Source organism: Furipterus horrens, unplaced genomic scaffold (genome assembly GCF_987537825.1).
Source record: "Furipterus horrens unplaced genomic scaffold, mFurHor1.1.pri manual_scaffold_11, whole genome shotgun sequence".
NCBI classification, from domain to species: Eukaryota; Metazoa; Chordata; class Mammalia; order Chiroptera; family Furipteridae; genus Furipterus; species Furipterus horrens.
Window position 1 is genome coordinate 97,379,614 of NW_028327181.1, and position 23,449 is coordinate 97,403,062.

At 51.8% G+C, this 23,449-nt stretch overlaps 1 protein-coding gene across 3 annotated transcripts in view; it reads right to left on the minus strand.

The window, feature by feature from the left end:
• TNRC6C (trinucleotide repeat containing adaptor 6C) overlaps window positions 1-23,449 on the minus strand; it is a 100,677-nt gene that overhangs the window by 37,486 nt on the left and 39,742 nt on the right. For all 3 annotated transcript variants that reach the window (XM_090257377.1, XM_090257378.1, XM_090257379.1), the window contains exons 4-5: window positions 14,223-14,549; window positions 35-2,620 (exon numbers count right to left, since the gene is read on the minus strand). In XM_090257377.1, coding sequence (XP_090113503.1) covers window positions 35-2,620; window positions 14,223-14,549 — 2,913 coding nt within the window. The remainder of the gene's footprint in view (window positions 1-34; window positions 2,621-14,222; window positions 14,550-23,449) is intronic.

Consider the following 23,449-nt stretch of genomic DNA (forward strand, 5'->3'; position numbering starts at 1 on the left):
TTCTCAGGCGTAAAGGACACGAAGCCCCCCGTACCTGGAGCAAGCAGTGGCGGTCGGTTCAGCGCGGCGCTGGCCGGGTGCGGCGGCGGCGGCGTCTCGATGGCGCTTGTGCTGCTGCTTGTGGCCGCGGCGGCGGCGGCGCTGCTCTGCAGGCCCGGGTTGTTCCTGTCCCACATGTTTACCGCTTTGTTGCTGTAGGTGCTCGGGTCGCCCCAAGCTGAGGTCCCATCATCGATTTCCATTTTGCGTCGAATGGATGGCGGAGAAGGTTCTTCCCAGCCCGTGGCCTCACTGCTGTCCTTCTGTTTGACAGGGACGGGCCCCCCGATCCACCCTGTTCCTGTCTGTTTAACGGAAGTGGCTCCTCCCCAGTTACTCATGTTGTTGTCTTGGGGTTTGCTCGCCCAGTTCTGTTGGGGGCCAGGTTTCAAAGACTCTCCCCAGTTTGCCCCTGGATTCACCTTTGCGTTTGTGCCGTTGCCCCAGCCACTGGTCCCAGACCTGGCAGAGTCATTCCAGCCAGACCCTGACCGGTTACCGTCAGCATCCCAGCCAGAGCCATTTTTTTTCCCGTCCCCCAAGTGTCCAAGGACAGAAGCTGAATCTGCCCAGTCTCCCCCTCCTGTGCTCCAGGCTGGATTCGACTTCTGTCCATCGCCCCAGTTTTGAGATTTGGGCTTCTGAGGCTCACCCCAGGTGGGCGACTTGTCCTCCTGACTTACGGTCCCACCCCAGGCGTGGCCACTCTTGGCAGCAGCAGCACTAGGAACAGCAGCAGAGCTTATTGAGTCCCCCCAGACCCCGGGGCCGTTTGGCGCTCTGTTGCTGCTGTCCCCCCAGCCTGCGTCTGCCGGCCCAGCAGCGGGGGGTGAGCTGACCCACCCCGATACTGAAGAGGTATTTGTACTGTTCATGACGGGCCCATCGTGCTTCCCCCCTGAGTGTGAAGGCTGAGTGGCTGCACAGCCCCAGGCCTCGGTCCCATTGTCACTTTTTCGCTCAGACCTCGGGGACTCTTCAAATTCCCAGGCAGTGTTTTGCTTTACTGGAGTCTGTCCCCAACCAGTATTAGACAGAACTCGCGGGTCAAGATCGTTCCTTGGCAACTGGATGTGCCCTTGGTCTAGAACCCCCTTCTCGCGCCTCCGGCCTTCGGCTCCTTCCCTCCCGGCACCTCCTTCGCTGTGACTTCCAGAGCCCTCGCTGCTGCCTTCACTCGCCGTGGTTCCGGAAGAGGCAGCTTTGGCCCATGAGCTCATGTGGTCACTGCTGGGCTGCATGGCAGGGTTCTGGCCGCTCAGACCGGGACTGTCCCACCCTGTTGATCCTTTCCCATTGACGTCACCACTGGAATGCTGGTTGGGAGGCTTTCCCCACTCCCCATTCACGCCGTTAGCAGTGCCTCGGCTGGGGTGGCTCCACGCGCCAGAATGGATATTCCCGACGCTGTTGCTGCCACGGCCCCTCCCCCAGGCAAGGATCCCAGGGCCGGCAGGAGGCCCAGAGTCCCAGGCAGTCCCTCCGTTCCCTTCCTTTTGCACAGCACTGCTGGATCCGTTTTGTTTAGCACTTAATGCTGAGTTCACAGTGTCTCCATTCCCCTGACTGAACCCAGAATTGCTGTTTCCTGTGGCAGGGTTCCCTGGGGACAGGCCCCACACGGAACTGCTGATTCCTTCCCCCCCGCCCCCACTGACTTGAGAGACTGATGATCCATTAGCACCAGGAAGGCCTTGCAGGTGGGGCGGGATGATGGCCCCCACGCCGACAGCCATGCCCCAGTTTGGCAGCCCGTTGGTCTGCATTGCATTGACAGGGTTTGGTGAAGAGTTCACGGGGTGAGTGTTATTTGGTCCGTCAGTGTTAAGGTTCTGAGGTTGTACGCTGAAAGACACATTCTGGGAAGTGGACGTTTGTGGTTCTGTGCTCTCCTGCGGCAACAGGCTCCCCCACGCACCCAAAGTGCCCGTCGGGTTCCCGTTCTGGTTGCCCACGTTGTGGCCTATGGCACTGACTGGACTGCAAATACTGGAAGGGCTGCCTGTCGCCACAGTTCCTTCATGTCCAAGTACAGGCCAGGCAGCGGGGTTGGCATTCGGATTAAGGTTAAGATTAATGCCAGCGTTGGAGTTGGAAGCACCCCAGCAGTTCTGGCTTCTCCCGTCTCCTATCATGTTGTCCATCTTCCCATCCCCACCGCCGAGAGTGCAGTGGGCGAGGCCGGAGCTGGAGCCCGTGGCTACGCCCCACACCCTGGCTGCACCGCCGCTGCCATTGGCCCCCCCGGCCCCAAGGGCACTCGGATTCGGAGAGCTTTGGACGAGCGCGCCGTTGGGGCCGTTATTGCCATTGGTCTTCTTGGCATGTCCCGTGAAGCCGCCCTGGGCACTCCCCGTAGCCATGCTACTGTTCTCCGGGCCACAGTGGGAGGCAGAGTCAGTGTCTGCAGTACATTCTGAGGCTGACTCCGTCTCGGTCCCTGTGATGGAAGGCCACGCCTCCTTATCAGTCCTGTCTATTATCACTTTATCCCAGCTGCAGCCGGCTTCACTTCTGAAAGTGGGCTGCTGTCCCCAGTGGGGACTTTCATAATGATCTGCCAATCCACTGTGACTGAGATCTGAAAAAGAAGAAACAAATTCAGAATTAGATTTTCCTCCCATGTGTCAATGAGTCGGCTCCAGCTAGTGTTTGGAGGAAACTCATTATTTCAAGTTTTCAACTCTGAAGGACAAATGCTTAAAAAATGACTTAAAGAAAAAAGCTGTTTGTCTTCTTAATAGCTCCCATTAAAACAAAAGTTAATGTTGCCAGAGGTATATCAATCCCTGCCACCACACCACATAGTATCTGCTCGAGAGGACTCCCAGGCACACACGCTTCTGAAGGCACCCGCAGTGGCGGGAGCGGCTCTGCGCCCGGGGCAGCTCAGGAGCCGGGCCGCCGGGCCGCACCTGGAGGCCGCGGCGCTGGGAGAGGCCGCCCCAGTCCCCCTGGGCTCTCTGACGGGAGCTGCCGTTCTCTCGAAGACCCTAACTAGAGTCATAGAGTGTGGCACCGAGGCTGGAGCTCGTTCAGTGGAGAAGAACAGTAAATGCGCTTGCAGGACCGCGCACCAGAGCCAGTACTTAGGGGGTGGGGCAGGGGAGGGAGAAAGGAAAACCGTGACACGCTGCTGTCCTCTGTTGTCAAGTGCACTAAGGGTCAGAAATGTCTACTTACATTTGTACTACAGTTCATGGTTTGTCATTGGTTCCTGTGCATTAACAGAAAATAGCCTCTGCCCCACCACCGGTATCTTCCTGGGCCTCTGAGGACTCCTACAACTGCTTTTTATTCCTTAAACGAGTGCTTTCTTCACACGGTCTCTTCCTGTGGCATTTCTACCACTTCACTCCTTTGCTCCCTTTAAAGAACCCAGTATTTGGCATCTGCACTTTATCTCCTCTGGTTTCCTAATGATTTGAGTATTTAATATAAAAAATTAACTTGCACATACAACAAACGCACACAAATTAGAAATGCTTGACAGTTTCTTTTTAGGATGATATATAGTTAACTGCAATAAAATACTTCTTTCTCTTTCAGAACCTTTAATCATTATGTTCTATTTACATTTATTTTAACAAGAAAATCTTACTCGTGGACAGTAAAACTGGTTTCCCAAAGAAAGTCTCTTTTAAAGTTTGATGGAGCTAAAAAAGAAAAAAAAAGGAAGAAAAGAAGAAGTTTGTAAAGAACTATCGGTATCACTAGGAAGAAGATACAAAGCTAACTTTCTGTCGCCCGATGCGAAGCAGAAGCGCTGAGCTGGGATTACGCTCTGAAGCAGGCAGGCGATTCCAGGCGGGCACCACGAAGGGAAACAGAGACGGGCGGCAGAAAACTTTAAGTACGTAAGTTACTATAAAACACCTGAGGTTTTCATTGCCAAGTATTAGGGGTTGGCTCTGCAACCGCATTTGAGATAATTTCCCCTGCTGGTTTTGCATATACGTACTACAAAAGCTAGCTTATGCAATAACTAAATGAAAGAGATACATGAGACACCCATCATTTAACAAAGAAAAGAAGACTGACTTAAAAAACAGATGACCCCCTGCTACCAGGACACCCACCTCAGCCCCCTCTCCCAGGGACGGGTGTGCAAGAGGCAGGCTTCTTGCCTCCTGACCAGCACGGCGCTCACCGCCACCCACACCAGGGGCTGGAGCTTAGCTGCCCAGCCCGCCGGGCATCCCTTCTCGCGCACAGGGACTCTGGAATGCTCTCTCCTACCTTCCCCTTCCCTAAAGGCCGCACTGTAAAAAACCCAGCTCTTCGTTAATGGTCTACTTTGAGGGTTTTGTAAAATGCTTTTGACTATTGCCCAACCCCCAATTTGACAAACTCCCACGCTCGGTTATAGGTCAGGTTTGAAAAGCCCGTTTCTCTCCCGACAGAGAGGGAGAGCACTTACTACAAGCCAGGGAGAAGGGAGGGATGGGCCACTGAGTGCTGGGGGCAGGGGGCTAGCCGTGTGGAAAAGGTAAAAGTGGGTCCCTGCCTCATGTCATAATACAAATAAGTTCTAGATGAATCAAAGGCTGAATTATGAAAAGCAAAACTTTTTAAAGCTTAATAAGGAAATATAGGAGACTACTTCTATGACCTTAGACACTGCATCTTCTAACAGAAGACATTATAAAGTTGAAAGGTTTGACTATCACATTAAAAACGTGTGTATGACTGAAGACATCACATCAAGGAAGCTAGAAAACAAGGCAGGAAGCAGACCAACAGTGCAATGAAACGGGGAACGGACAGGAGCAGGCGATTTGGAGAAGAAAAGCCTGTGTGAAATAATAACGGACCTCATCAATGCTCAAGCTGGGCCCTGGGAGAAATGAGACCCCGCATCACACCTTGGATGGTCGTTCTCACACTAAAACATGAGGACTGTAGATCCTTTGGGGGAGACAAGGATGAAATTGGGGGCAATTTCTGTAACATTTCTAAAAGAGAGATTTGAAGGAAATATGGCAAAATATTATGCCAAATCTGTATTGTGAATACAGTTTTATTTTCTGTGTACTTTCTTCTATTTTAAAAGCATTTTAAAAAAATTGAAAAATGTTTAAAATATGCCCTGGCCAGGTAGCTCAGTTGGTTGAGGCATTACCAACAGGCTACGGGTTCAATCCCCAGTCAGGGCACATGCCCAGGCAGCAGGTTTGATCCCTGGTCAGGGCGTGTGCGGGAGGCAACTAATCGCTGTTTCTTCCTCTCTTTCCCTTCCCTCTCTCTAAAGTCAATGAAAAAATATCCTCGGGTGAGGCTTAAAAAAAGAAAAATGCTTAAATCTGATATCAAATGAGGTAACAGATGGCATCCCCAAAGGTACCCAAGATAAGCACCCAATATTCTTAGGTAATAGGAATGTAATTAAAGGACAGGTTTTCATTGTTAGAAAAATGTGATAACTTTACAAGAGCGAAGAGGTTCAGTGTGATCAAAAAAACCAATCTGATCACTGAATTAAGAGTGTAATTTCTGAAGGTGACTTTCTTAAGGGCACGGAGGGTATCTTTTTAGTTTTATATCCACCGTGCTTGCCACATATTAGGCAACATAAATGCTCCCTGGATAAACAGAAGAATAAATGCACAGTGCGTTCATACTGTGTAACTGTCACCGCTCTCCGCCATCCTGGACTGAAACTCTGTGCCCATTGAACTTGATAACTCCTTGCTCCCGTTCCCCCAGACTCTGGTACCCACTATTCTGCGTTCTCTCTCTACGACTGACTATTCCAGGTATTTCCTATAAATGGAATCATACAATATTTGTCCTTTTGTGACTGGCTTATTTCACTTAGCATAATTAATGGCCATCCATGTTCTGGCATGTGTCAGAATCCCCTTACTTTTCAAGGCTGAGTAATATTCCACTGCGTGTATAGACCACATTTTGTTTATTCATCCATCTATCCATGGGCGATTTGGGTTGCTCCCGTATTTTGGCTATTGTGGATAATGCTGTTATAAACATAAGCACACAAATCCCTGTTCCAGTCCTGCTTTCCATTCTTTTGGGTCCATACACAGAAGTGGAATTGCTTTATAAATTAATTCTTCTTGCAGAATGTTACGGGGTGTAGCTCAAAAGTGTGCAGACCTAGACTTGTTTCAGTTTTTGAGGAACTGCCATATGGTTTTCAGCAGTGGCTGTGCCATTTTAGGCATTACTATCAGCAATCCACGAGGGCTCCGATCCGCACCCCCACAGCCGGCACCTGCCGTTGTCTGTGCTGTGAGGAACAGCCACCCCCGGGGGGCGGGGTGTGTGGGTGCTGTCTCCCTGCGACCTGGATTTGTAGCTCCCGAACAATCAGTGGGATGTTGAGTATCTTTTCACATGTAAAGCAGATTTTTTTATAACCAAACTTATTTATTCTATTTAAAATGAACAGCGTCAAAAACAAAGAACTACGTTGTTTAGAGGTAACAAAACATAAAACCAACGAGGTTTTCTATACATACTGTAAAACAATTCCAACGCGTTCTGATCACTATTATACAGCCACCCCAACACATATGCCATCCTCCTGCTTTAGATGATTTTGTTTTGAAGTTTTCTACAAATATTTGTAATCAAAATATAAAACTGCAAATAATAAACTTAAAACCAAAACTGAGCTAAAACATTTAATTTTTGATATTGAGAGGACAAAATGCAGACAATGTCCCTGCTTATGAGAAAAATAAGCAAATGTGAGTGTGTACATTTTGAGCTACAGCCTGTAACATTCTGCAAGAAAAAGTCATTCAGAACCTTCTCTGCCAGGTGGTAAGAGGCCAAGGTAAGAGATCAGCTGAGCACAGTGATGGGGCCGGGGAGCGTGGATGGGAAGCGCCGTGGGGGAGCACGGGTGGGAAGCGCCGTGGGGGAGCACGGGTGGGAAGCACCGTGGGGGAGCACGGGTGGGAAGCGCCGCGGGGAAGCCTGCGAGGCGGGCACCGTCAGGGACAGCCTTCGCCCTTAGAGCCTTACAAGGGCAGCAAAGGGGCAACGGCCAAAGGCTAACACTGGAAGTAAAGAAATATTCCTGTGAGATAAAGGACCTTTTTCATTCCCATAAATTTTTAAGAACCCCAAATTTCAAGAAGAACACGAGTCAGCAGGATAAAGACCAGCTGCCCCAGCGAGGCGCCTCCGGGCCCGGCCGCCCCCGGCAGCCGGAGCAGCGCCCTGGCTCCCAGCACTCAGCCCCTCCCGGCTTGGGGGAAAGGGCGCGGGAAGAAAAGGCCCCTCTCCGTCCCCCGGCGTCCAGGACAACAGAGGGGCAGGACGCGCTGACACGGGGCCTCCAGAGCCCTCCCATGCGACACCCCCGCACTGTGCTCCCGCCAGTTCCCGCCACCGCCCCCCCCCCTCCCGCCCCGACTGCACCTTAGGAGAACCTGTCCCCTACCTGGACTCAGTCTCTCCTCCTCTCGCCTTTCTCAACTCAACGGACATTTCATCCGAGAAGCGTCCTTTGCCCGTGCGGGTCCTTGGACACAGTCACACACAGCCTTCCCTCCGTTAGCTCGTTTAGACCAGAGCTGGCAAACCTTTTCTGTGAAGGGCCGGACCGTACATATTTTAGGCTTCGTGGCCAGATGGCCTGTCACACTACTCCATTCTGTCCCTGCGGTGCAAACGCCACCCGAGGTGACAGGTGAAGAGCCTGACACACCGGCTCCCTCTCACGGAGCACACTACCCAGGTGCGTCGCCAGTGGAACGCCCTGTCCCTGTCAACTCCTTGAAGGCTGGCACCACCTGCCTTTGCCCCGTTTCTCTCCAGGGCTCAGCAGAGCCTCTGACACAGCAGCGGATAAACATCTATTGAATGAACAAGTGGATCAGTGAATGACTTTTATAAATACTTGAAGGCAACTTGCCAATAACGTAAGATGACGTTGCTTCAATTTTCAGTCAATTTTGAAACTCACATGTTGACTAACCAACTTAACTGGAGTTATCGGCAAAGATACTGGGTTATCTTTTCAGACAAAGTCATAGAAAACGAGCTGATACATCAAAATCTTTAGTTAGAAAAAACTACCAGACACTACGAATCTACAGCTAAAACACAGTTTCTTTCAAAGACAAGTCAAGGACCAGAGATGGCACTTTGGAGCAATGACATTTTACCTAAAACAAGGCAAACTGCATTCCTGCCGTCCCCTCCTACCCCCCATCCCCCCGCCCCCATCCCCCGCCCGGGGAAGTCGCTGCAGTTCCTGGGGGAGTGGGGCCTTCAGGCAACCTTGTGGGGAGACAGGTTTCCGGTCACAGGAGAGGGGCAGGGGAGCGCGCCGTCCCCATTTCAGCTGCAGGCGGCATCCGCTGACACAAAGCACGCGGCCCACCCCTACTGGGCACGGCTACCCCCTGCCTTCTTTCCCCTATTTTAGCTGTCCTTGTGCGCCTACGTCTTGGTTCTCTGACAACAACAAAATAAACTAGGTCTCCAAAATAATAAGCATTTTTCCAAGAAAAGTAGTTTTGAAGGCTCTACTGGGACCAAAAGGAACATCGCGTAACCACAAGCTTAAGGACGAAGAGGAAAAACTGCCCCGTGCCGCGGGCTCTGTGGCTCTGGGTGTGGCCTTCATGCTGGCCGTTCTGACACATTCTCGCTGCTGCAAGAGCCGTCGCGTCTCTTCCTCCACTCTGGGGCCCCAACTGTGCCTGTCCCTGTGCGACTCCAGCCGATGTCCCCAGCTGAAAGCTCCCTTGGACACTCACAGGTTCCGCAGTCCTGCCGGATGGGCCGCACAGGTGAACAAGCCCTCGTCTCTCCCGAGGACGTTCTGCGCTGTGACAGAGACGGGCGTGGTATGCGTAGGCTCTACGCCTGGCTTCAGTTTTCCCTTCTTTTACTTTGTCTTGTTTTTTCATTTTTTCATTCTCATGAAGTTTTAAAATGGGAATCGGCTGTGTCTAATGTACTTCTATATATTTTTATTATATCTTATTGATTATCTACTACAGTTGTCCCAGATTCCCCCTTTGCCTCCCTTCCCCCAGCACCCTGCATCCCTCAGCCAACGCCCATCATTGTTCCTGCTCACGGGTCACGTGTGTGAGTTCACTGGCTACTCCGTTTCCTCTGCTGCACTTGACATCCCCGTGGCTGTTCTGTGACCGCCTGTCCCAGGCACCTGATACGAAGCAAGTCTGACAGAGTTCATCAGCAAGAGGCTTCATTCCATAAGACATCACGTGCTTCATAGCACTCTGACGTCCTAAGTATTTCCACACACAGTGACTAGGCTGAACTTCACAAATCGTGTCCATTTTACAGACGGGAGACAGAGGCTCAGAGGCCAGACTTGGAAAAGGTGTTCTACCAAATAAGCAGTACGGCCTGAAGCAGCGCCCGCATTTTGGGAGTAAAATCCCACTGCTCCTTCCACTGTACCACGCTATTATCAATATAATTGACCCTAAAAAAGCCTTAGAAAGAAAAAAGTAATGAAGTTTGTGTATAATGTTCAATTACCTTTTCTTCTGCTATTTAAACGGTTCACACATTCTAAAAATAGGTGTCTATAAAAATCTAAGTAACATAACGGTCTTAAGTGATTAAATGAAAAAGGATTACATGAGAGCATGGTTTAAAGAGAAAAGCTTTCTTCTTTTAAATTCTAAAATGTTAAAGATATAAAGATAAATTTTCCAAGAAAAAGTATTTAACAAAGATCTCCCAAAAGCTGCAGTAAGCAAAATCTGAACTAGGTATCAAATTAACCCAGCAGGGGCGCGCGGCCAGGCTCCTCGGGAGTGTGCAGAACGCTGAAGCAGTCGTAACGCTGACGGACGGGACAGCGCTCATTCGTTAGCACCACAGCCTTTCCACGGCAATCAGAAAATAATCAAAACACTCCAAAAGCTTTCCGTAGTTGGAAGGACATGTTTACTAACACTTACTGGGAACACGAGTTCCTTGCCACCTGGTTTCCAAGTGGTGGGATTCACGTCACAACTGTTTTCAGCCTTTGAGAACCCCAAATGCCTCCCCTCAACTGCATGTACTGTGTGCGAACCTCTTGGGGAAATCTGAACTCAGAATTCTATTGCTGGACAGACTCTAAAAACACCTGGCCGGCCAAGCTCTAGAATGAGGAGTTACGAAATGCTGAGCGGAGTACCGGTTTCAGAGTAAAAGGTTTACTGGAAACAACAGGGAAAAATGTTCAAGAGAATGAGCTTAGTGCCCCGGGTTTTCCTTCAAATGAGCAGCAAAAGAAGACTGCTTCCTCCAGGCTGGCAGCCCGCGAGAACGACGATAAAAGGGGGAGCAGAACGAGCCGCGACCTCCTGTGGGCGGCTGGCCAGGGCCGAGGAAGCGGGGGAGGGCCGGGGGGTGCCCTGCCCGGCCGCTCCGCCTGGGCCCGGGCCAGCAGCTCCCCCAGACGCCATTTTACCCGTGGGACCGGCACGGGGAGCCCGGGCTCAGAGCTGCCGCTGCTCTCCAGCGGCACATCGTACCCGGCCTTGGGACAGGCACACGCTGAGCCCCGTGCGCGTCTTGTTGCTCCTCCTCTAGCAGGGCCGCCGGGGCAGAGACACCTGTAGAAGGGGCCCTCCACCCCCCCGGGAGACGCTACCTTGCGAGCCAGCTGCCTGTTCGCCTGCATCGGGGGTCGCACGGGCTCTCAGCTCCCCCGTGTCGGCCGTGCCCAGCGACAGCCTCATCCTGTCGCGCTGCCAGCAAAGTCCCGGGCAACCTGCGGGCAGGGTTGGCAGCCTTTCCTCGCTGGGAGGCCCTGCTTCCCACCCCGCGGCGGGGGGAGGCGCCCACGGAGGGGATTGGAAAGCTTTGATTATCTAATTGCAGCTGACACTAACCCGATCTTCCCTCCTCCTTCAATTCTTCCAATTGTCACTACGTTTTTATTCAGGCCCCGGCTACAGGGAGCGTCAGAGCCAGTGAGTTTTCTTCTGTTTTTTTGAAAGTCAGCCAAAAGAATAACGGCGCACTGCCGTGGGCTGCATGCAAATAAACGGCCCGCTCTCTTACTGCCTTTGTTTGCGCCCCGGCCCCGTTCGCGCTCTTCCGATCCCACCCCCCGAACAGTTGGCATTCCAACACCGGCTCTCATATTCCCAGAGAGCGCCATGTGCAAACTGGCAAGGGTCCAAGTCCTTAATTACTTGCCTGCCCCCGTCTGAGAGATCTAAGTAGCAGCCACAGCCGCAGCCACCGAAGCCTGTTTATACACGTACAAAGCAGCCACCAAAACAATGCATTGTTCTGCCCTGAGCACAATGAAAAGGAGCTTTTTAAAAAATGATAGAAGCTCTCAAGTGTTTCAAGCTGGAGTTACGCTTCAGACTTGCAAAAACATGGTCTGACTAGAAAATAACATGATAAAAGGACACTTTTCTGGAACCTGAATCCCTGCACTTACACACTCACACTCATCTTAGCAGTTAAGTTATTTTTGCCAATTCGATACACGACTTTAAAAGCCCAGCTTCCCCACATTGCTGCAGCAGACGCCCACGTCTATGTCAGGACAAACGGCTGTCATCTGAAGGGAGAAGGGGGACGGGGCCGGGGGGAACCCTGGCCTCAGTGGCACAGGAGCCCTTCTACGCCCGATGACACGGGACTCCGTGTCCGGAGACCGCCAGCGATGGAGACAGGACACGCGTCCTCCCACAGGGCTCACACTGCCCAGCTCAGTCCTTCTGCCCCACGAGCTCCCCCTCTACAGGCTGGGCTGGGGCCCCACTTCCGCCGTCTCCTGTGGGGGCTTCCCTCCTGGGAACCACGGGCTCTTTGCCCGGGCACCTGAGAGCAGCCGGGGTGAAAACGGCCTAGAAATGCCACGTCGGGGTGGGAGGGGGCTGCGGGAGCCCTGCCAAGGGCCTTGGGGGGAAGGGGTCAGAGCGTGAGCAGTGCCGTCCACTGACAAAACCAAACCGGCTCTTTGGAGGGGAGAGAGGCCCTGAGGCTTCAGTATGAGGGGGCAGCACAGCTGGTGCCCGACCAGGTCCTCCTGGCACTGTGGAAGCCTTTCCCCCTGCGGCACTAGTCCTGGGTGGGAGGCTCAGCCACTCCCCTTAGAGGACGCGGGGGTCAGCAAGCACCATGGTTACACAGGCCACCGTGGGCGTGGCGTGTGGGCTGCAGACTGAGGAGCAGCGAGGGCGGAGATGCTCAGGGACCCGAGGATGGGGGAGACAATGATGTGAGGAGAGAGGGGGGCCGGGAGATCAAGCGTGTGCCTGTGCTGGACAGGACGGCCCTGCGCGGGCGCCACTGTGCGATGGTGAGGACGCGGCCCCATCAGAGGGGAAAGCAGGCCGTGGGGAGCAGCCGGCTGTGAGGGCCTGGGCAGCAGGCGCGGGGCTGGGGCGCTGCACAGCAGCACTGGGAAACCAGCACAGGAGGCTGCAGGACCTCGGAATCGATGCAAGGTGGCGAGTTACAAAGATCCATCCGGCTAGGACACCAGAGGCTGCTGGGAGATGAAACTGGTGCAAAACAAAGACTTCAGTCTGGGAGCCAAAAAGTAATCATTTCTTGTTTTGTTGATATTATGTAGATTAATGTCATTTTCTGAGATATTTTTATACATAAACAGTTGAGCTAGTCTTTAATATATGTATTTTTAAAGTACAATGAACTAGGGATAACTTTCTAGGGAATATTAATATTTACAGAGAGAAATGTTTTATTAAAAAATATTTTCATACAAAATTTTACTGAATCAACTTCTTGTTAACTTTCTATGTATCTAAGGAGACAGACACCAGCAACGTATGCACCAATAACGTTTGATGAAAGTATTGATACAATACCAGGAACTGACTCTACCCCAGGGAGACAAAAGCCTGGAAAAAAGCAGGCTACTCCATTTCTTTTTCAGTTTTTCAAAAACCTGCATCACAAATCGACACACCAAGTCACTCAGGCACGAGGAGTGCGATCTCTGCGTCTGTGTGCAAAGTGTCTGTACGTGTGATCGTCAACTGCTTGCAGGGAAGCAGGTGGGACTGTGCTCTCTGTCAATGAGCGTATCTGATCATCTCTTTCCTTTCTTGCTTTTCTCCGACAACTGTTGACCTACACCTCCTCTACCAGGAGTTCAGCAGATGACAGACAGTGAAGACTAGTTGAAGAGACATGATAAAGTTGTCTAAAAATACTTGTTCCGAATATACCACAAAGTCACAGTTTTGAGAAATACTGCTGCAGATCCTTTTGTATCATGGTGAAATTATTCCCCATATTAAAAGGCAGCCCATAAAAAAACTTACTGGGATTTGTGACATGTGTCTTTTAAGTTACAGTCTAACACGAGAGGCCTCCCCTTCTCTAAGCACAGACCTGAATCCCACGCTAAGACCAGCGCCAAGTGTTAAAATGGACGGATTTAAGAAAAGAGAAACATGGCAGCTGAACACGTGCACTTTGTTCTCTTCCAAAAACGTCTCTAGAACTCCAGTAAAAAGGAAATTACAGTCTAAATCCATAAGGTCACAAAGCTGCAAACAGGAGGGAGGGAATGAGATGTCACGTCCTGGATGCTGGAAAGTGGCTGAGCAAGGGGCATCCTCTCCGGGAGCCCAGGGCATGCCGCACCTGACGCAGGCAAAGGCGCCAGCAGAAGCAGGCAGCTCAGCCCCCAAGGCCTGCAGGACTGAGTGCCAGGAGCTACCAGGTCGGTTTGGCTTGAGGAGTGTGACACAGTTAGAAACACCCGCTCCCCACAACCCCCAACCGCCTCCCTGCAGAGAATGGGTGTGTGCGGTCACGAGCTGTCCTGGCAAACTGAGAGGAAAGGGTTTAATGTGGAAGTTTTCACTGCAGGGAGCTAAGGCCTCTGCCTGGGTGCACATGTATGTACTACTGATGTTGAGACCTTTGGTTTCTGGTGCCCAACAAAGGAGCTAATGCCATCTGAAAATATATGAGAAATAATGTAAGTAAGTGGGGAAAACAGAATTAAACTTTAAAGTCCAATCGAAATGAATCTACCTATCTCCTACCTACTATCTATCAATCATCTATTATTAATTAATCTAGTTATCTCTATCGATCACAGATCTAGCTGGCTCTATTATGTGTATATGCTGAATATGGGCACGAATACGTCCACATGTATTCCTGGGCAGCCAGGTTGAAAACGGCACACGCATCCCCATATAAAACACCGCCTTTCTGCGGGACCTTACCTGGTTGGAGCTTACTGGGCTGCTGCTGTGCTCCGACTCCGGGGAGGGGAGGGGGGCTCACCCCTGCAGGCCCAGCGCCCTGGGTTGGGCTGGCACTGGTCAGCGCTCCCGTGGGCAACGGCTGACCTCTCTTCAATAGCTGCTTCTGTTCTTGCTGGCGGAAGCGTGGAGGCACCTCGCGAGGCAGGTAACGGGAGGCAGCCGGCTGCTGGCCGCTGGCAGGTGCACGTTTGCCATTGCTGCTGCTGGAGAGAGTGCTGGTGGAAGTACTGGTCCCGGCACCGGCAGGCTGGGGCTGGCTGGAACAGGTCTTAGTAGGTTCTGGCACTATAAGGACAAAACGAAAAGACCCCAAAACTTTAGTATCACCTCCTCAAAGCTCAACCCAGACCAAAAGAAACAAAACAAGAAACTAAGAGATGACCATGTAGCATTTTGAGAACAGAACTGGACTGGAGTCTGGATTCCAGGCTTGAGACCTCGTTTTCCTATAAACTAACCACAATCTTGACTGTAGTCTTGAGCCAGTTTCCTCATCTGTGAAAAGGGCACCTAAGTTAGAGAGTGCTTACACCACAGATCGAGTCAGACGCAATTTGAGGGCTGATTAAAGCCCGATTCCTGGCCTCACCCACCATGGGAATGCAGTGGGCTGGGGGGTAGGGGGAAGGGCTGCAGATTTGTGGGTTCTTGAAGTGTGATGTCCACAATTAAAACATAAATATTGCTTTAATTCTAATGACAGTCTAAAAAACAGGTATTGGTGCATTCAGGATTATCCAAATAATCCAAGCATTCGTGGTAATGCTGTGCCTCTGTAACACTCCTGCCCTACGTCTCAGACTTGCTGGGGAAGAACACAGGCTGCTTTGCAAACGATGCATCTGCATTAAGTAGAAGCTAAAATGCGCAGAGGATGGCGCACAAAAAAAGGTCTCACAGAACTTCTACTAAAACAAAGGAGCAGGAGGAGCGCTGAGTGACAGCCGGACGGGGTTATTCTAACAAGCAGGCCAACGCAGAGGTGGTCTGAGTGGGAAACCCGCAGGCGGAAGGACCAGACATGTCAAGTGCAGAAAAGTCGGAGCCTGAACCGTCGTTCTGGTCTGGCACTTTCAACGTTAATGTCCAACAAGTGTCACAACTATCTTGTTATTTGAAAAGAATTTCTTTCTACTCAGTTTGTAAATGTCTCTGGGTTTAGAGCCGAGTAGCAGCTCCACGTAAAAGGAGCTTACACCTAGTTCTGCGTGTGTCTTACACGGACAGGTAACACCACGAAACCACTCCCAGCCAACACTGGGGAGAACACGAGACGCAACTGTTCGCCTTTCTTGTCACGCAGAGTGGGTGCGCTGTCCACCGGGACGGCCCTACACCGTCTGCAGTCCGTTTCTGCAAGGCCTCTGCGCCCCGGTTTTCTGTCGCCGTGCCCGACACAAAGCCTCAGTCCTGGGCGCAGCCACTGCCTGCACTCTCTACCCCCGGCTCAGATTGCTCGGGCTCTCTCAAGAAGTCACAGCCATGCAATTTGGCTTCGCCACAAATCCCTGGTCCCTAACCTCAGGACACCCTCAGCTTCTGACCACACTACACTCTCCTGGGCACGCCTGGCTCCCCTGCTGTCAGTGGCTCATTCAAAGTCTTGTGTGGGTGCCGTTTGGTTTTAAAAATAAAAATAATTATAGTTAATTAATTAGTTCCATGTCTCCTCTCCTGTTGTGAGGATCACCGTCTTCTTTATGATTCCTGAGTGAAAAGGCAGGCAGTATGCTGCCACTACACAAGTAAACAAAGGAAACACAGCAAGTTTAAGAGCTATTAGAGTCCTCTCTTAGAGACCCAGCATGTGCTGTGAGCAAAACAAAATCCACGCTGTTAGAGCTGCCAGCAGAAGACGGATGGCCTGCCCACCCCCTTGCGTCCTTCAGAGGCTCCTCTTGGCTCTGCAGGCCCTGTAACCACAAATGGGCTCCAAGTCTTTGGACTCATTCCTCTGCCCTGGACTCCCTGGAAAGGTCACCCAGTCTCACTGACACCCGCGTACTGTCCCATGTTGCCCTCCGCTTCAGTCCAGCCCCGGTCTTCAGTTGCCTACTGGGCAGCGTTGCTTGGAAGCACAGAACGTGTCCAAAGGCCCAGCGAGAATGTGCTGGGGCTGAGCCCAGGACAGTGCTGAGTGCGGCGGGGAGGCAGGGAACAGGGCGTCTCACCTAAGTGAACCAGCGACCCGCTGAGCAAGCACGTGGTCCTGACTGGAAGTCAAGCACTTAGGGGCCAGGGCCACCCAGACACGCGGCTGCTGAGCACTGAAGGTCTGAGTCAGGATGAGCTGTATGTGCACCACACTGCATTTCAGTTAGTGCGGAAAGCAGAAAATATCTTACTGGCCATTTTTATATTGATTTTGTGTTGAAATGATAACAGTTTGAATATACTGAGTTAAAAATATATTATTAATAGTAATCTCACCTGTGTCTTTGTTTTAAAATGTTGCTACTAGAATACTTAGAAGTACTTATGTGGCTCACACTGTGGCCTAAATTACGTTCCTGCTGAACAGCACCGGCCTGTCCTGTGGAGAGAGGCGGAGCTGGAGCTGGCTTCCCAGGACCACGCTGCATGCGGACAGTCACCCGCCAGGGACCACCAGGTGTGGCAGAGCGCCAGCCTTTCCGGGCGGCCTCCCCTGCAGCTCTGTGCTGGCTCAGGTCCCGGCACTTAGGCCACACGCAGAAGTCACTAAGTATTTGTTAGATAAAACGAGGGTCCGAGGACCCGGAGCAGAGCACTCTGTTGGTTACCCACACACTTCTTCTCAGGGTGACACTCTCAGCCGCCCCGAGGGTTACAGCCGCGGTTGCTGGTGTGGGAGCCACGCTGGACCCCCACGGAAGGGCAGGGAAGTCCTCAGCACAGCAGTGATGTCACAGGAACCCAGAATTTGGACCTACGGGGCTGCACCCCGGCCTATTTCCTACAAGCTACTGACCAACCTTTCCTGGTTGAAGCCAATAGTTTTCAGGTCTTTGAAACCTGCAGCCAGTTGACACCCTATCAAGCTGATTGGTGAAGGATCTCAAAATCGGGATCTATGCTTATCAGCAAAGCAAATGGGCTGTTTCTGGCTAGTCACACACTGTTTTCAGACCCAAATTTCTCAATCTATTGCTGCCCAAAGATACAGACCAGGGTGTCGAAGCCATCCTGACAGTCCGCTTGAGTCTCTATGGGTGGTCAAGTGATCATTTGTTTTTTTTTAGAAAAAAATTACAATAGCACCCAGCTAATAACGACAGAGCTAGTCACAGAGAATTTCCAGTAAGCTGGAAGCTGTGGTTAGGCTCTTCTGCCAAATCAACGCTTTCTCTTTTAAACGAGGGCGACACCTGCTGGGGAAAAGGCGGTGGGCTTAGTCATTACATGAGAAAGCAAGTCTTATAACAATTCTCTTTCCAAGAAACAATTTTCTGCTCTTAGCTGACATCATCACAGGGCACTGTCACAACAGAGTTCAAACAGCTTGAAAATGCCTACTATTTTTTCCAGAACAGGCGACCGCACGGCAGGGAGCTCGGGGGATCCCTTCGGGGCTTTGGAAGACTCTGGACGGAGCGCCTTCTCAGGACCCAGCACGAGGCCTTGCCGTCCTGGACCAAAAGTGAAGGAGCCACCCTTGCTGCCCCGGCCTCCTCGGTTTCAGCACCCGGTCGCTACCCCCGTTCGCTCTCCCGCCCCCACAGCCAGTCTGCATGGCCATCCAGAGCGCCAAGGCCGGCCTTCCCTCCATCATGCCACCCACGCTTCCGTCCCCTTTCCAGGTAAGGGGAGCATGGTCAGTGTTCCGCTGTCGAACCTCGGGGACACGCGGGGGAGGGCAGCCCCCCAGGTCGGCCCCCGCGCCCCTCACCAGTGCCTGCGCAGAGCCCCGAGGCCCTTCCACCTGAATCGCCAAGACACTCGTTTCCTCGAGTGTTTATTGGGAAATACTTAAGATGTACAAACGGGCAGCAAGATGAAATGACAACCCTCCATGTGCCCAACCTCCAGCTTAGTAAGGAAATGGCGTCAGGTCCACCCGAGCCCCCTGCCCTCCCTCCCCGACCGTGTTCCCCGCCTTCCCAGGTGAGGATGTCGCCACAAGCGCTCTGGGCGCATTCCTCTCGTGTGACGTGGAGCGCGGACTCAGGGTTTCGGCCTCGGCCCTGCTGCTCCCGGGCTGGTCAGTTACTTAATCTCTCGGCCCCTCGCTGTGCCATCTGTAAAATGTGAGGCAGCGGGGCACGTAATGGGGTAAGGGCACCTCCCTGAGGGTCCTTTGAGGGGTAGATGCTACTGTATGGAAGGAGCTGCGCACAACAGCGGCTGGCACACCGTGAGCGCACTGTTCATATTCTGTCAGAGGGAGAACACCCAATGACACTTGCTAACGAGGGTAGGGCCGACGTGGTTCAGCACCATCGAGGTGGGTGCAGGGACCCTGCCATGGGATGTCACCATGGCCGAGAGAGACTGGGCCCAACTCGGAGCCCAGCGTGGAAAGCGGGGACTTACAGCCTCGGGGCAGGGTGGGGGCAGCATGGGGGGCAACGGTGGGAAAATACTAAGAGGAAACAGCAGAGGTAGCGGGGTTCTGGCTCACCGGACCTAACAACTCTTGCTGAAAACAGTTTAGAGTGATCAGACATCACCTGGCGGGCTGGCAGAGGACGAGGAACCTGGGCAGTCGCCTGAGCAGATACAGAGGCTGGGGGATTCTGGTCAAACCGAGTCAGCAGGGTTCCTGCTAAACCGGGTTGACAAGGAAGCGCAGAGACGGGCCTGGGAGAAGGCCCAGCAGCATGACTGACCTTTGGTCAGCAATGGGAAGTATTTTAGGCTGATTAGATAAAAATGAAGTCATTCTAAAAGAACTGTAATTTAAACTAAAGAAGATAAGAAAGTAGGCAGAGTCAAAGCAGTTACAGGTAATTAGGAGGGAGCAGGACGGCTGTACTCAGGGTTGGGGGAGTAGATCCCTCGTCTGGCCCTCAAACCCCCCCCCCCTTTAATTTGGTTTTCACATGTCCACTGTTGGGAAGGTGTTAAGTGCTATACAATGTAAATGAACAGTTATCCAATCATTTAAAAATTTGAATGTCACAGAGCAGTCGTCGAAGTTGTCCCCTCTCCGCCAACTCGCACTCCAGCAGCAGAACAAGGCCTGGTCCCCCGCTGGGCCTCAGGCCCGTTAGGGAGAGGCGTGTGCTCTGACCCGGCAGGCAGAGCCTCAGGCACAGCTCTGGCTCCTAGGGTAAGCCCAGCCCTGGAGGTACCTGGTGGTCGCTTCTGTGCGGTCCAGTTCCCGATCGCTGCCTTGGTGGCAGAAGGAGACAGCATTGGCGGCAGCTTCTGGTTTGAGAGACTGCAGCAGTGACACTGTACAGGTGACGTCAACAGAGCCATGGGGCCTCCTGACTGTTCCCAGGAGCAGCTCTTTTGGAGGCTGCTTCGGGGAGCCCTTTCTGGAGGCTCAGCCTAGGGCACACCTCTTCCCTGGCCTCACAATGATTTTATAATCGCCCCGGTCTCTGTACTCAAACTCATTTCTGCTTAAAATAGCTTGAATGGTTGCTATATTCTTCGGCTAAACTATGGTGAGGAGCACAGATTTTTTAGCAAGTAGTCCATTTAAGTCTTTCATCTGCCTGGATCTCGTGGTACACGGGAGGGGCCAGGTACGCGACAACGGTTTCCTCCTGAGGGCACTCATAACACCGGGACTGACCCAGACACGCCTCATTTCAGATGTCGAAGGCGACCACCATCAGCCTAACGAATGCTGAAAAGCAGGCAAGCGACCGATGAGAGGTGTATTTTTAAAATAACTGTTTACAGGTAAATGTTAACCTAGAGGGACATTTTAACCCACACATTTTAACACGTCTTATTTCTGAAATTTGGATGCACCTTACAACTGATGCATCCATTTAGTACAGTTTCCTCATTCACCCTCACACTCCATCAATACGAATTATTAAATCAATGATCTGTCCTATAAGTGACGGCCTCTTAGAACTTAAGAAGTCTGGTATGTAAAGCACAGCATTTCTCTTACGCGGATAGCACACAAGACATTAAGAGAAAAAAACGTTCAAAAACCACACACTAATTCTAGCCATCTTGGAACATACACGGAAAGATTCAGTTTCTGAAAATTTTGAAGTTACATTTAATCAAACACATACGACTATTTGTAAATGTGACTGTGATAGAGAGCTACTCTCCTGTGCTAATATAAGCAGTGATGCCAAGCCAAGTCCCGGGGGTGGCCTTCCATTTGTCCTATGGACAGCTCCTGACTGATCTGTCACCATGGTAACTTTTGGAGCCCAACTCAGAACGAGCACAAACTCTTCACCACCTACACTACCTTGGTGTCTGTTACTAACGCAAAATGCTGCTTAGAGATATTTCCTAGTCTAATGTATGTTACCTTTCTAAAAGATATTAGCTTAAATGCTACTCTAAATATACCAAACTGAGTACCATAGATGTTAAAGTAAAATTATTTTAATAACGACTACTCACAATAAAGATCATTTCATTAGATGACTTTGTTCTGGTCCTTGGATTCTTCTATTCTAAGAAAACGTACTGTCTATCATACAAGCAAACATTTCTAAGTTTTTCTGAACAACAGCCAGCTGATTTCGGAGATGAAAATAGGACAGTTAGGCAACTGCGTATGTTGAAGCCACATAACCAACACGGCATTAATATATGTTGGCTTTTCCACAGCCTTTTACATCTGTAACGTCCACTGGAACGCCCCTCGCCCCCCGAACAAGAGAGCACACGGGACCGGCCACAGCCCCTCACCCCCCAGCTCTCTCCACACTGCATCACCCCGAGCCGGACGCGCTCTGAAAACTGGCTGAGCCCAACCCCACGGGATGCAGGCTTACGCGGAATCATGCCTCGGAGTGCCTGTTCTCTCAAGATATGTGCACTGCCCTGTGCAGGGGACTGTGGGTTCTCGTTCATAAATTAACAAACTGTGGAATGGCACTGATCCTGGGATGTTGCCCCCCAAAGGGCAGACCTGCCAGAAGAGGGAGCCCGAGTTTAATGGTGCCGATATCGGGTCGGAGGAGGCTGGGGACGCGGAGGAAAATCGGCCGTAGGAGTGATTCTGAAAACCCTTCTTACTGCTCTAAGGAAAAGGAACACCGCTCCTTGGTTGTGCCCTGCCCAGGCTGTCCCCACCTGCCTCCTGCCTCCGTGACACTCTCCCTGTGGCCGACAACTCCCCTGCTAGGCTGGCTGGTTGTTGCTTAGGACCTGCGGAACGCCACGTTCCAGCCAGCCGCCTCTGCAACGCTGTTCCCTCTGTGCAGGTGGGGGGCCTTGGCCCCTTCTCCCCCCCCGAGCCTTGGGTACCTTCTCGTCATCCTTCGGACCCAACTGAAGCATCTCTCAGGACGCCTTCCCACACCCCAGCCGCAGCCGGGTTCCTCCGTCCTATGCTCATGAAGTGACGGTCCTTTCCCTCCACTGTAGCCGTCTCAGTCCGCAACGATACAGCCAGCACTGCGCTCCATGGTCCTTCCTTTCCCCCTAAGCCTCTAAGTTCCAGGGGAGGGGGGAGCATATCTACTTTCTTAAACCTCCCTCCCCATAGCGAACAGCACAGTGCCAAGCAAAGAGCAGGCATCTGATAAAGCGTCTGCTGAACGAAACTGTTAGGCCAGGGAACTTCCGAGCTCAGCCCAGTCTCCCCATCGGCATGACCCTCTCCTGTCCCCCCGACCCCTCCCTGGGCCCAGGCCTCTGCGGCTGAGCTGCGCCGTGGTCTGACCGCACCTGCTGCCCCCAGCCCTCTCCGTCACAGTCGGTCTGGCATGTTCAGCGACCTCTCTGAAATATTTGTCTCCTGCTGACGCTCCCCACCAGGAGCCCTCCAACGGCTGCCTTGGGTCTAAGGCCAACTCGGAAGGCCTCAACACGGCGCGCAGGCCTCTGCCAGCTGGCCGCCCGGCCCTCCGTCTCCAGTTTCAGCTCCGTCCTTCGGGCGCGCAGGCTGTGAAGGTGCTGCGCTCCAACGGCCTGACCCATGGGCTCAGGGTGCCTGGAGCAGGACAGCCCTCCTGTCCTTGCGTCCACAGCCTACTTCGGGGACAACAGAGGAGTGACAGCTCTAGCCTGCATTTACCTCGTTCACCACACCCAGCCACTCACCACCTACATATTTACCAATGAAAAACGAAAGTGCATGTTCGTCCATAGACTTGCACATGAACGTCATGGAAACTGTATTCATGATAGCGAAAAACTGGGAACCCCAACCTCCATGTACAGGTGAACGGGCTAACAAGTGGTGATACACCCCAACAGCGGAGCACTGCTCAGCAACGGCAGAATGGATTACTGACGCACACAGCAGCAGGGGAGCATCTCCAGAGCGTCAGCTGTGTGAGAGGAGCCAAGGGGGCGTGCTGTGGGCCACGTGACAGGCTAGGGAAGGAAACATCTGCAGTGATGGCGGGAGATTGAGGGGTGGGGAGGGGCGCACGGAAACTTTTAAGCCCGAGGGGCGCTGTCCGATGGTGGGGACGACTTCTCAGGTGAGCACGTGCCAAGACGGACCAAGCTGTTCTCTTTAAATACGTGCAGTTTACTGTATGTCAACTGCAACTCAATAAAGCTATTTAAGAAACAAAGAAAAGCAGGTAACCTGATTAAATCATTCTCAGAACGCAGACTGTCAGCTTCCTTTAGAGCTAAAAATGACAACTTTCTCTAAGCTTGGAAACTGCCTTCATGTTAACGTTTCAGGGAAAAGTTACACTAACCAGAGATGCAGACCTTCGCTTTGTCTGAGACATAATGGAAGTGTCCTCCAGAAGACATGGCTCAAGGGGCAGGCCGCAGAGAGGCCATGGGCATCCCCGTTATAACTGGGTTCACTTCTTTTCTTCTAAAATTTGATCAAGAATTTGTATATATGTATCTGGTTAGTGGTGTGTTTTTTCTTTCCCTGATACATTTTTATCCTTTTAAATTGCCTACAATTAGCAGGAAAATGCCACATCTTAATACACTTTCTTTTGTCCCCATGGGAAAAAATTAATGCATTTATTATACCTTCCTTCCACCACAGCAGTAAAATTAAATACAGTCATGAGTCATTTAACGACGGGGATCCGTTCTGAGAAATGCATCATTAGATTTCGTTGGGTACAAAC